This window comes from Mobula hypostoma, chromosome 3 (genome assembly GCF_963921235.1).
Source record: "Mobula hypostoma chromosome 3, sMobHyp1.1, whole genome shotgun sequence".
Lineage (NCBI taxonomy): Eukaryota > Metazoa > Chordata > Chondrichthyes > Myliobatiformes > Myliobatidae > Mobula > Mobula hypostoma.
In genome coordinates, this window is record NC_086099.1 from 40,431,934 (window position 1) to 40,446,096 (window position 14,163).

The 14,163-nt window shown below is 39.0% G+C and overlaps 1 protein-coding gene across 3 annotated transcripts in view; it reads left to right on the plus strand.

Moving 5' to 3' along the window:
• The window catches only part of itga2.2 (integrin, alpha 2 (CD49B, alpha 2 subunit of VLA-2 receptor), tandem duplicate 2), a 158,335-nt gene that overhangs the window by 125,303 nt on the left and 18,869 nt on the right, over positions 1–14,163 (plus strand). For all 3 annotated transcript variants that reach the window (XM_063042908.1, XM_063042907.1, XM_063042909.1), the window contains 8 exons: positions 409–560; positions 2,908–3,018; positions 3,110–3,195; positions 6,259–6,388; positions 7,581–7,670; positions 8,513–8,589; positions 8,690–8,779; positions 11,490–11,592. In XM_063042908.1, the coding sequence (XP_062898978.1) occupies positions 409–560; positions 2,908–3,018; positions 3,110–3,195; positions 6,259–6,388; positions 7,581–7,670; positions 8,513–8,589; positions 8,690–8,779; positions 11,490–11,592 (839 nt within the window). The remainder of the gene's footprint in view (positions 1–408; positions 561–2,907; positions 3,019–3,109; positions 3,196–6,258; positions 6,389–7,580; positions 7,671–8,512; positions 8,590–8,689; positions 8,780–11,489; positions 11,593–14,163) is intronic.

A 14,163-nucleotide genomic window follows, 5' to 3' on the forward strand; every position in this document is an offset into this window, starting at 1 on the left:
AACCATGACTTTCATAACATTGCCCTTTTTGACATGCCTTTTTTAATCTCCCTTTGTAATTTGTATCCCACCTCCTGGCTCCTGTTTGGCAGCCTGTGTATAACTCGCATCAGGGTACACGGTATATGGATGGGAAGGGTATCGAGGGCTATGGTCCAGGTGCAGCTCCATAGGGCCATGCAGATTAATTGTTTGGCATAGACTGAAGGGCTGAAGGGCCTGTTTCTGTGCTGTAGTGTTCTATGACTGTGACTCTATACAGTATATCTGCATTAAAATACAAACAAATTTTAATAATTTGTCTTGTGGAAGCAATCTATTAAATAGTTGCATAATTTTAGTAGTAAAGTAGATGTAAACTTTCAAAAAGAAATATCTTATTAAAAGAATCCTTTTCAAAATCACCAGATATTATGTATAGCCTAACACTGGATGCAGATCTCAAGTCATCTCGTGTTAGCTCACGAGGATTATTTCAAGAAAACCATGATCGGGCTATGAAGAAGTACATTACAGTTGGGAACTCACTAAATTGTAATGATCTCATCTTTTATGTCCAGGTAAGTACATTATTAAGTTATTCACTATAAATGCAATAATATTTCACTCACACTTGATTACTATAACTGCCAGCTTATATGAAGACCAAACATGACTACAAAACCAAAAAACAATGTAAAACATCCTTAAAGACTATAGAGAAAGGCATACAGCAAAGAAACAGATCCATTGACCCACTGAGTCATGGTGACAGTCCCACAGTTATCTTATTCTTTCAACATGCTCATCTTCAACCCCTTCCTCCCACAGATTCCACACTAGCATCAATTCGCAGAGGACAATAATCCTCCGTATTTATTTACTTATTGTTTGCATAGTTTGTCTTTTGCACATTGTTTGTCAGTCTTTGTGTGTAATGTTCATTGATTCCTATTATATTTTGTTGTTCTACTGTGAATGCCTGCAAGAAACTAATATGGCAGGGGGATGGGAACCAGTATGATAGAGCTGAGGATGATCCAGCAGGTATACAAGTAGATGATGGGTGTAACACGAATGTAAGGAAGGACAAGCTAATGATTGGGTACAAATGCAGACAGAGCAGAGAGTTAAGTTGGACCACAGAGGCAAAATTCAAAAGGGTGAAGAATGCAGGACTGAAGGTGCTATACTTAAATGCGCGTAGCATTAGGAATAAGGTGGACGAACTTGTGACGCAATTAGAGATTGGTCACTATGACATTGTGGGCATCACTGAGATGTGGTTGAAAGAAGGCCATAGTTGGGAGCTTAACATCAAAGGATATACTTTGTATTGAAAGGACAAGCAGGAAAGCATAGGCAGTGGTGTGGCACTGTTGGTAAGAGATGGAATTGCATCTTTAGAAAGAGATGACATGGGGTCAGAGAATGTTGAATCTTTGTGGGTGGAGTTAAGAAAATGAAAGGGTTAAAAAAACATTCTGGGAATCATATATAGGCCTCCAAATAGTAGCCAAGATGTGGGGTTGAGATTGCAAAGGGAGCTGGATAAGGCATGTGATAAGGGTAATGTCACAATTTTTTCTGGTTGGCTGCCAGTGACCAGTGGTGTTCTTCAGGGGTCGGTATTGGGACCACTGCTTTTCACATTGTTTGTCAATGATTTAGATAGTGGAATTGATAGCTTTGTGGTGAAGTTTGCAGATGATATGAAGATAGGTTGAGGTTAGGTAGTGCTGAGGAAGCAATGTGATTACAGCAGGACAAATTGGAAGTATGGGCAAAAAAGTGGCAGATGGAATACAGTGTTGGGAAATGTATTATAATGCATTTTGGTAAAAGGAACAATAAGGTGGGCTATTATCTAAATGGGCAGATGGTTCAAACATCAGAGGTGCAGAGGGACTTGGGGGTCTTCATGCAAGACCCCCAGAAGGTTTATTTACAGTTCGAGTCTGTGGTAAAGAAAACAATTGCAATTTTGGCATTTATTTCAAGGGGAATAGGGTATAAAAACTATGAGATAACACTGAGCCTTCATAAGACACTAGCCAGGTGGCGCTTGAAGTATTGTGAACATATGTCAGAAAGGATTTGTTGTCATTGGAGGGAGTCCAGGGTAGGTTCATGAGGATGGTTCCAAGGATGAAGGGGTTAACATATGAGGGGTTAACATTTGGGAGATTTGTCTCTATGCTCATTGGAATTTAAGAGGAATATGAGACGATCTCATTGAAACCTATCAAATGTTGAAAAGACTAGACAGGGTGGAGATGGAGAGGATGTTTCCTATGGTAGAGGTATCTCGAACTAGAGGCACAGCCTTAAAATTGAGGAGTGACCTTTTAGAACCGAGGGATGGAGGATTTTTTTTTTTAGCCAGAGCGTAGTGAATCTGTGGAATGCTCTGCCACAGAGTACAGTGGGTATGTTTAAGGCAGAAGTTGATAGTTTCCTGATCAGTCAGGGCATCAAAGGATATGGCGAGAAGGCAGGTGTATGGGGTTGAGTGGGATCTGAGATCAGCCACGATGGAATGGTGGAGCAGACTAGATGGGCTGAGCAGTCTAATTCTGTTCCTACGTCTTATGGCCTAAGAAAGTGAATCTCAAGATGGAAGCATATACTGTACATACTTTGATAAATTTACTTTGAGCTTGCACATTTTTGGGAAGTAGATGGAAACCGGAGCATACCAATGAGGCGTCTAAAGAAAGTGTGAATGCCACAGATCCAGCACCAGAGTTCAGAATTGAACCTAGGTCTCTGGTACTGTGAAGAAGTGGTTATCTGGCTATGACACTATTCTATACAATTTTCTAAAAAATTATTCCTTATATTAATCATGTATTTCTATACATTTAGAGGATATTTTGCATATTGCTAGATGTTGTCTAACTATGGCTTTCAATTTTTTAAAATGAGGATGCTGGAGATATTGTTAACCCAATTGATGTACGGTTAGACTTTGGTCCACAAAAGCTTGAAGCTGGGCCCTCTCTTGATGTCTACACAGCAAGATCCAGACAGTTTTCTGTGAGTTGAAAGAACCTCACTTTGATTTCATGGATAATAAATTGTTTATGTACAGACAGAATTTAGTATTTAATTTATACTGTTGATATAGGTTCCATTCTCCAAAGACTGTGGTGATGATGAAGAATGCGTAACTGATCTTGTAATTAAAGTTCATATGATTAACCCCAGCAGCAGGTGAGAATATGTATCTGTCGCTCATTGATATTACTTCTTTTAATATTTATTGAGAAACAAAGAAAATCAATATTAATTGGGGAAGACCAACATGTTCTTTCACATTTTTCATTTTGAGGTTCCCCTGTATTCCTAACTTTTTAAGAAAAACCACATTGATTATTACAAATTTGACTTTTCCTGCAAATGATAGCTACAGATGATTGAACCTGCGCAAACTTGACATTTGGAGTTTCACACCATTTGCATTTCTCAGCAGTCTCACAAGGTGAGCCTCGTGGCTGATCAACATCAAGCATTATTATCTACTGCTGCAATCCGGGAAGCTTTCTATGACAACAATGAAGGGTTTACCTACCTTCCAAGTGCAATGATCAGGACATCTACAGTGTTGATTTCTGACTCTGTGTTCCAATGGGGGAAGAAAAACATCTTTTATTTCTGGAGCCTTCTCTACATCTACCAGCTTCCACCCACTTCCCCCCCACAAATGATCAATATTGTCTATCTTTAGACAATACAAAATCACAATTAAGAATCTGAGTCAGGAACTGTATCTCAAAATCTAAACAATATCAAGTTATTTAATGCCTGGGACCAAAAAACATGTAGCATGCTTGTATTTACTAGTTGAAGCACTGAGTTCAAGAGTCAGGAAGTTATTTTGCATATTTACAAAACTCCAGTTATTACATTCATTTTTGTTCATCCCATTATAGGAGTGATGTGGAGACATTGGAGAAGGTGCAGAAGAGGTTTACTGGGATGTTGCCTGGATTAGAGGGTGTTTGCTGGGAAGGAGAGGTTGGACAAACTTAGGGCTGTTTTCTCTGGAGAAGGAAGGGCTGAGGAAAGACCAAATAGAAGTTCATAAAATCATGAGAGGCATAGATAGCATAGACAGCTGTATCTTTTTCGAATGTCTAATACCAGCAGACATGCACTAAACAAGAGAGTGAAAGTTCAAAGGAGATGTGGGCCAAGTTTTTTTTTAATGCAGTTTGCTGGTTGCCTGGAATGGGAGTGGAGAAACATACAATAGAGGTGTTGCAGAAGCTCTTGGATAGGCATATGAATATGCAAAGTATGGAGGGATATGGAATATGTGTAGCAGGGGTTAGTTTAATTTTGCATTATTAGTTTGGCACATTTTGAGCCAGAAAGCCTGTTCCTGAGCTATACTGTTCAATGGTCTAACAACGAATGCAATAAATGTAGAGTCCACTGCCAAGAAGGCCCACCAGCGCCTTTACTTCCTGAGGAAGCTAAGGAAATTTGGCCTGTCCCCTAAAACCCCTCACTAATTTTTATAAATGCACCATAGAAAGCATTCTTCTAGGGTGCATCACAACCTATTCTGTCTAAGACCGGAAGAAGCTGCAGAAGATCGTGAACACAGACCAGCACATCACACAAACCAGCACATCACACAAACCAGTCTTCCATCCTTGGACTCACTTTACATCGCACGCTGTCGGAGCAGTGCTGCCAGGATAATCAAGGACACAACCCACCCAGCCAACACACTTTTTGTCCCTCTTCCCTCCGGGAGAAGGCTCAGGAGCTTGAAGACTCGTACGGCCAGATTTGGGAACAGCTTCTTTCCAACTGTGATAAGACTGCTGAATGGATCCTCACCCGGATCTGGGCTGTATCCTCCAAATATCCGGACCTGCCTCTCAGTTTTTTTGCACTACCTTACTTTCCCTTTTTTATTTTCTATTTATGATTTATAATTTAAATCGTTAATATTTACTATCGATTTGTACTCCAGAGAGCACGAAGAGCAGAATCAAATATAGCTGTGATGATTGTACGCTCTAGTATCAATTGCTTGGTGACAATAAAGTATAAAGTATTTAATTACTTAGAAACTGATAGGATATAGTTGATTTCTTATTGGTGTCATAACACAGAGACTACAAGTTTAAATTCCACAGTGGTAATTTGTGAAATTTAATTTTACATTAGTAAGTTCAAGGAATTGATTGTGGACTACAGTAGGGAGAAATTGAGGGACCACTCACGTCCACATCGTGGGATCAGCAGTGGAAAGGGTGAGCAGTTTCAAGTTCATAGATGTCAGCAGCTCTGAAGATCTATCCTGGGCCCAATTGATGCAATTACAAAGACGGCAGCAAAATTTCATTAGAAGTTTGAGGAGATTTAGTATGTCACCAAAGACTCCAGCAAATATCTGCAGATGTACTGTTGAGAGCATTTTAATGGTTTGCATCACCATCTAGTATGGAGGGGCCACTGCACAGGATTGGAAAAAGCTGCAGAAAGTTACAAACTCGTCTAGCTCTATCATTTCACACCGGCCTCCCCAGCACTGAGGACATCTTCGGAAGGCAATGCCTCAGAAAGGCAATATCCATCATTAAGAAACCCCATCACCCGGGACAAGCTCTCTTCACGTTGCTGCCACTGAGGAGGAGGAGGAGGTACAGGAGCCTGAAGACACATGCTCAATGTTTTAGGAACAGCTTCTTCCCCTCCATCGTCAGATTTCTGAATGGACAATGAACCCACGTACACTACTTGTTTTTTCTCAGTTTAATCTCTTTTTGCACTAATTTAGTTTTATATATATTTCTTATTTTATAGATTTTATATTATATATTGTAATATACTGCTGCCACAAAACAACATTTCATGACATATGGCAGTGATACTGAACCTGATTCTGATGCTGATTCCATTATTTAATGGGCTAATTCCAGAAAGATTACCATACTGCTGGGATGGTGTTAAATACTTTGGTTCATTAATTTCCTTCATTCCTTTTGCAAGCTAGTCTCAGGGACAGGGTCAAGGCCAATAAGTAAGATACCAACAAGGCAGTGAAACAGTATTTTCTTTACGTATGTCGCTGTGAATTTGTGACTTTATTAAGATGCATTTATTGATTAATTCTGGGATACAATAAGTTAAACCAATTATTATTTCTCTGAATAACAATTGTGTTTGAACTTTATGCATGTTTTTGAATATAATTTACATTTTGCACAAGGCATTGCTGAATACATACTAAGATTAATACGTTATCTTCACCAACAGAACGGTGCCATATATTGTTAGCAGCAAGAACAAACGGACAACCGTTAATGTAGAAACAGTGAACAAAAAGGAAAATGCATTTAATGCTAAAGTCAACATACAGTTTTCTAAAAACATCTTTTTTTCATCAGTGAGTAGAGCATTTGTTATGTGTGTGTCAATATAGTACAATATATCTGCAATAAAAATACCAGGGTAGATGTTTGTCTTTTGCACTTCTGCTTAGAGTCATACAGAGTGGAAATAGGCCCTTCAGTCGAACTGCTTCATGGCAACCAAGATTTCCATTTAAACTAGTCCCATTTGCCATCATTTGGCTCATAAACCTTTCCTGTACATGTACCTGTTCAAGTACCTATTTAAATGCTGTTAATGTACCTGCCTCAACCACTTCTGATAGTTCATTCCATATACTGACCACCCTCTTGGTGAGAAAGTTGCCCCTCTGGTTTCTATCAAAGCTCTTCCCTCTCACCTTTACCTTATGCCATCTAGTTCTGGGAAAAAGGCTGTGTGCATTCACCCTGTCTATACCCTCATGATTCTGTACACTTCTTTAAGACGGCCTTTCATTCTCCTGTACTCCAGTGAAAGATGTCCCAACCTGGTCAGCCTCTCCATATTTCAGCTCGATAAGTTTGATGAATCACCTGGGAGGAAGCTAAAGCGGAGAGCTAGATAGAGAGGTTGGCATGTCTCTAATAGTTAACATTAGTATCATGTTACGGTTACAAAAACCATCTTCAGCGAGAAAATGCACACCCACCTCTTCAATTACGCTGAGATCTGCACTTGCATAGAAGGTGTCCACTCAGCCTCCAACCTTGCTACCTTTCTTTAGTGTCCCTGTTGCAATGTTTTCTCCAGCCACTCAGTAGCAAGTGTTTTACACTTGACTCAGTGAGCAGTTGTGGAACTTGTGAAAATTTGTCAACTTCTCTGCCAAGACCATAAATTAAGCTAAATTGCTGGACCCCTTTAAGTGAAACTATCTGACCAAACGTTTTGCTCCCCAGCTGTATTTGGATGCCTGGAGAAATTTGTAGGTTTGCCTGATGAGCACTCAGATAAGGATGTATAAAGTGTGACAGAGACCTGTCCTAAGCAATAAATAAATAAATGGCTGGAAATATTTTGCTCTTCTGCAACTTTGTTCTTTTGTCTGAATTGCAGCACTTTTAATGCATATAACAATCTAAACAGAAGAAGAGTTTATAGCTATTCAAAGCAAACATATACAGTATTAGACAACTAATTTGTCAACTGACAGAAATGCATATATTTAAATTTTATGTATTGTATTTAACTTTCTGTTTTAACAGGTTGATAATGCTGCAGTTTCATGTTTGATTGTAGACCCCCAGTCAATATCTTGTGACATTGGGCACCCATTTCTACAAGGAGGAGATAAGGTGTTTTTCTTGTTTATTTGAGATAAGTATTTAATACCACTGATGTATGGTTTTTCCACAGACTTCTATTGCTAAATCTGCACAGATCTCATTGTAGACCAATTTTTTAAAAAACAGGTGGAAAATCTATATTGATAAAATCTACAATTTCTTAATATGCAAGTGTCAAGATAAAAAGGTACACCAAACAGAAGGTCATCATAAAGATGGAAAAAGAGTAAGAAATATCAAAGAAACAAATGAAATAAGATTTTGGTTGGCTTGGTCATGAAAGAATTGGTTTTCCTATTCTGACACTAGCTACTCACATCCTATTGTCCTATGAACCCAAATGAGTTTAGCTTTGATCAAGTAAACCAAGTTGGGACAATGAAATACAGGCATGTCCCAGAATACAATTTTAAACTAATAGTTAAACTACTGTGGTATTCTTTGCAAAAACCTTAAATAGAAGTTTTGAATTTAAAGAGATACATAAACATCAGAATATACAACAGGACATAAAGTACAACAAGCCAGAATCAGAATTAGGTTTATTATCACCAGCATGTCATGAAATTTGTTAACCAGCTCCACAACAGCAAATGTTGCTGGAGAGGTCATCCTTTGGGGGGGGGGGGGGGAAATACTGAAAACTATTTTTAAATTTTAGATTGCAGTATCAATATGCTAGCCTTTTTCAATCTATAAAATTTTCTTGTCTAAAACTGTCTCAATCTTTAGTCTTCACTTTGTGCTATTCTTAAGTCAAAATTGTTTTCAACATTGCATTTTTCTGCGATAAAACATGTTAGAGAAACGTTAAAATTAAATGTATTGTCTCACTTTTCTTCTGTTGATAGGTATCTTTTGATGTCAATTTTGACTTCAACTTTAATGAACCAAAGAGGGATACATACATGATCTTCCATGCTGTAAGGTATATACAGTGAATAAAAATATAAAAAGTTCATGATACCTTTAAAAGCACTATAGCTTCTATTTTTGCATTTTATTAACATGACTGCTTTACTTTATAGTGAGAGTATTGAAAAACCAGAAACTGATTCTGACAATAAAAAGAGAGTTGATTTTAAGGTGCAGTACGATGCTGAAGTTCTCTTCTCAAGGTATGGTGCTTGAAGAGCTGTTAAGAAATACTAATCACATTTTTTTTTACTTTTAATTATTCGTTAATGTTTGTGGCAATCCAAATTAAGACTATTGGGTTAGATATTTTTTCCATTGTTAACCCAGCCTACATCCTACCTCATCTCCATTATTGATTCTGTTGTCAATTTTTAAATATGATTCATCTTTCCTGCTACTTCCAGTTCCAATATTTTCATTCAGGTTTTGTTTTTGGACCAGTCTCAGATCTCAGTCGCACTATTGTCATCTAACGTTCTATTCTGTTAGTTCAGTGCATCTGCATCCAACCTTTTCCAGAACAATGAGCAAAATTATCTACATGCAATGAAAAGGAAATACTTTTATTGCTCCACTATCTCGCTCAGCCCTTCTACACCCTCAGTGCAGTGCATTTCTTTGACATCTGATCTAAGATGAGCTATAAATTCTCTCCAACTAAAACCAGAGTTCTTTTTTTTTGTGTGGTGTTCACATAGGGGAAAGTGGAAATCATTAACAAAACCAACATCTAAATGAACACACTTGTTGTTGCTTGACTTTGAACTGCTGAGGCCTGAATATTGTTCAAGTCATGCCACATTGGCCCAGATACATCCAGACTGAATCATTACCTGACAGATTGTGAGTTGAATTAAACACTCATGATTATCAGAAAACATCCGGTGTTTTGGCTTTATGATGGAGGAAAAGCTGTTGCTTAAGTAACAACAGGAGGAGGATATTGCCCTCAAGAATGCTCACTGTAACGTATTGAGGCTGAGATATCAGTCCAAACAACAAGCAATCATTAACATAAACATTCTTACAGTTAAAAGCAATTAAATATATTTTAACTAACTGTATTAAATCTACTGAAAAGTTCTACAGGCAGGTGTTTTGCTGTCCATTCATTTCAATGGTCCTGAGTGCTGAGACAGACCATGAGTATTCTGCAGTCCTGAACAAAGAAAGCTAACACATAACAGCAGGGAGGAGGATGCTGCCACTGGCCCAAGTTCTCATTGGTGTGGACCTTTTCAGTTTGTTGATGGTTCACAGGAAACTCTGATAGAAGCACTGGAAACCAGGTGGAAAATCTGTCCCAATCAACAAACCACTGGAGGAACTCAGTGAATCTAATACTATCTGTAGAGTTAAAGCAATTGTTGAAGTTTCTGGTCAAGACTCTGCATCAGCACAACATTCTTACTAAGACACACAAGTTAGTAGCAAAGAGTACTTTATCAAAGCATGCCAACTTCCGGTTAAGTAGGTGGGTTACTGAGTGGTGTGGCTTGTTGGGCCAGAGAGGCCTTTTGCACATTGTATCTCTAAATAAATAAAACTTTGAAGACATATTTTTCTTCACTTTGACAGGATGCAATGGGGTGTTTTAAGAGACACTTAGATAGGTACATAGAGCTTAGAAAAATAGAGGGCTATGTGGTAGGGTAATTCTAAGCAGTTTCTTGAGTAGGTTCATGGTCGACACAACATTATAGGCTGAAGGGTCTGTAATGTGCTGTAGATTTCCATACTTTAATTACATGCTGTTTGACTTGCTGAGTTCCTTCAGCAATTTAGGCTTTTTTCGCTCCAGATTCCGGCAGCTCAAGTCAGTTGCTGTGCACTCAATGTTTGGTCACAGACAAACCCCAGGGATAAACAGTTAGCAGCTTAGTTTGAGATTTCAACATTTTACATTCTAATACAACCCCAAGCCATTGTGATTGGGTGCTGAAATCTCATCAGTTTTTATACTATCAAATTACCTGTTAAAACCTGAACAATACATCAGATTGGTTACTCGTCCCACCTTTTTGATTTGTTGGGCGTGTGTGTGAACTGTTGTCCTTGAATATCTTGGATATACATTTGAAAAGAAAACATTTGTACAATAATAGAGTGTAATCTGTGTTACCTGATTGGTCACAAAAATCATGAGGTAAGGCAACACAGTGAGTAGGGTGTGGAGATTGAGGATTGGTCATGATTGGTTTAAATGTAAAACAATCTTGAAGAGCTGAATGGTTTGAAGAACTACACCTGCTCTTATTTTGTATGTTCCTCTATCTCTTTAAAATAATTGTTCAGAAAATGATCAGTGAACATGGGTAGCACAGTTGTGTAGCTGGTAGAGCTGCCTCACAGTTACAGAGATCTGGCTTTGACCTTGTGCTTAAGTGCTGTCTGTGTAGTGTTTACACATTCCCCCGTTTGAGTCTGCATGGATTTCCTCCAGACAATCCTGTTTTCTCCCACATCCCAAAAGTGTATCGGCTCCTACATCAACTGGGCACTGTAAATTTCCTCTAGTGGATGAATTTGGGGGGAGTTGATGTGAACTTGTGGTAAGCAAAATAATGGGATTAATGTAGGAAGTGGTTGGTGCGTGGAATGCACTGCCTGAGTCAGTGGTGGAGGCAGATACACTAGTGAAGTGACTACTAGACATGTATATGGAGGAGTTGAAGGTGGGGGGGTTATATGGGAGGCAGGGTTTGAGGGTCGGCACAACATTGTGGGCCGAAGGGCCTGTACTGTGCTGTACTATTCTATATTCTAATTGTCCAACATGGTCAGCATGGACTTGATGGGCTGAAGAGCATGTTTCCCTGCGATCTCTGTCCATCGTGCTATATCAGAATTTACAGTCATGTTGCAAAATAAAGGTCCCATTCCTTATCTATAATATATTTGATTTTACAGAGCCAGCAACATGCATTTCTATGAAATCAATCCTGATAAACAGGTTCCACAAACAATCAAAGACTTCAAGGATATTGGTCCAGAATACGTTATTACACTCAAAGTAAGTTTTGTTGGACCTTTTGGCCTATTGCATGTAGATTGACTTTTTCATTTCGAACTTCAACGAGTTTCCTTTTTTTCATTTGGGGTAGAATAAACCTATAGCAGTTCAACAGTTACTCACTAAAGTGACCTTTCAAATACTTCTATTTATATACAGGCCATCCCTGGAGCACAAAACATTCAACTTGTGGACATCCTGACATATGAATGAGCTCCATAACATTATTAAATTCAAAAGTCTGTCATAAGCACCTACATTTATAACAAAATGGCAAAGCTTGCTTCCTCGGTCTCCCCACTTTTAGTATATTTCTTTTTCAGTCTTGTACACTTTGCCATTCATTACAATACTGTGGAGATATGCTTACTGTATCAGGTTGTATTTGCTGACTTATAACAAAATCAACTTATCAATATCTGCACAAAAGGAACCCATTCATTACAGGGAGAACCTAAACCTTTTAATATACTGAGGGACTTCATGAAGGAAACAAGCAGGTTTCCATAGTGGAAGATGAACAACAATCCTGAACTTACAAAGCCTTACAAAGACATTAAGAAGCTGAAACAGAAGCAGAAAAATATGAAGATTAGTGTCTGTACTCTACTCTTGGTTGGTGCAACTGTAACGAAACCCAATTTCCCTCGGGATCAATAAAGTATGGCTATGGATAATAGAAGCATCTGCTATCAGAGATGGTCAAAAAATGTAAGATCATAAGACATAGAAGCAGAATTAGGCCTTTTGGCCCATCGTGTCTGCTCCACTAGTCCATCATTGCTGGTTTATTACCCCTCTCAGCCCCATTATTCTTGTCTTCTCCCCATATTGTTTGATGCCCTAACTAATCAAGAAACCTATCAACCTCCATTTTAAATATACCCAATGACTTGGCCTCCACAGCCCTCTGTGGCAATGAATTCCACAGATTCACCACCCGCTGGAGAAGGAAAACTATGATCTCAAACCTAAACTGTCTTGCCCCTATACCCATGCATGGCGAAGGCTCTGGAGTAAACCCCAAGGGAAAAATCCAGAGCTGGAGTCTCGAAGGCATTCCTATGTTGAATTCGACATGGACTAGAAATTCCTGTGATGCTGCTGGTGCCAAACTGCACTGGTCTCTGCCATTCATTTCTCAGCTGCATGGAGGGGGGGGGGGGCCTCCTGCATGGGCAACAGTTTGCTCCCCATGTTGTATTGCCCTGGCTTAATATCACGCAGACAACTAGGGCACAACATCACTACCCTCTGGCTAAAGAAATTCCTACTCTTCTCTGTTATAAGTAGACATCCCTCTAGTCCTAGACTCACCCACTATAGGAAACATCTTCTCCACATCCACTCTTCCTAGGACTTTTCAATATTGATAGATTTCAATGAGATCTCCCCTCATTCTTCTAAACTCCGGTGAGGACAAAATCAGGTTTATTATCATCGGCATGTGACGTGAAATTTGTTAATTTAGTCGCAGCAGTTCAATACAATACATAATATAGAAGAAAAAAATCTAATAATAAAAAAATAAATAAGTAAATCTTATTCAGTATACTTTATACAGTATAGGTACAGTGAATAGATTAAAATTGTGCAAAAACAGAAATACTATATATTAAAAAAGTGAGGTAGTGTCCGAGGGTTCAATGTCCATTTAGGAATCGGATGACAGAGGGGAAGAAGCTGTTCCTGAATTGCTGAGTGTGTGCCTTCATGTTTCTGTACCTCCTCCCTGATGGTAGCAGTGAGAAAAGGGCATGCCCTGGGTGCTGGAGGTCTTTAATAATGGACACTGTCTTTCTGAGATACTGCACCCTAAAGATGTCCTGGGTACTTTGTAGGCGAGTAACCTAGATGGAGCTGACTAAATTTACAACCCTCTGCAGCTTCTTTTGGCCCTGTGCAGTAGCCCCCACCCCATACCAGACAGTGATGCAGCCTGTCAGAATGATCTCCCAGAAGGCCCAGAACCATCAAATGCTCCTCATATACTAATCCTTTCATTCCTGGACTCACTCAATGCCAGCACATCTTTAATTAGATAAGAGTCCCAAAACTGCTCACTATACAAGTGCAGTCCAACTAATGTCTTATAAAGCTTAGCATTTGTATTCCAGTCCTCTCAAAATGAATGCTAACTTTGCACTGCCTTCCTTACCACTGACTCAACCTGCAAGTTAACCTTTAGAGAATCCTGCCTTTCTTCCTTCTACCAAAGTGCATGACCATATGCCCATACACTGTATTCCATCAGCCAATTCTTTGCCCATTCTTCTAATCTGTCGAAGTCCTTCTGTAGGTTCCCTGCTTCAACACAACCTGACTCCTAACAGTTCCTTTATATCAAGCTCCCTAATCAAAACAGGTTCATTACACAAATTTCAAACCAGAATTGCCTTTCCCCTAGTGGGCTCAACCACAAGCTGCTCAATAAAGCCATCTTGTAGGCATTCTACTAATTCCCTCTCTTGAGGTCCAGCACCAACCTGATTTTTCCCAATCTACTGCATATTGAAATCCCTCATGACTATTGTAATATTGCCCCTTTTCTACCTCCTGTTGTAATTTCAA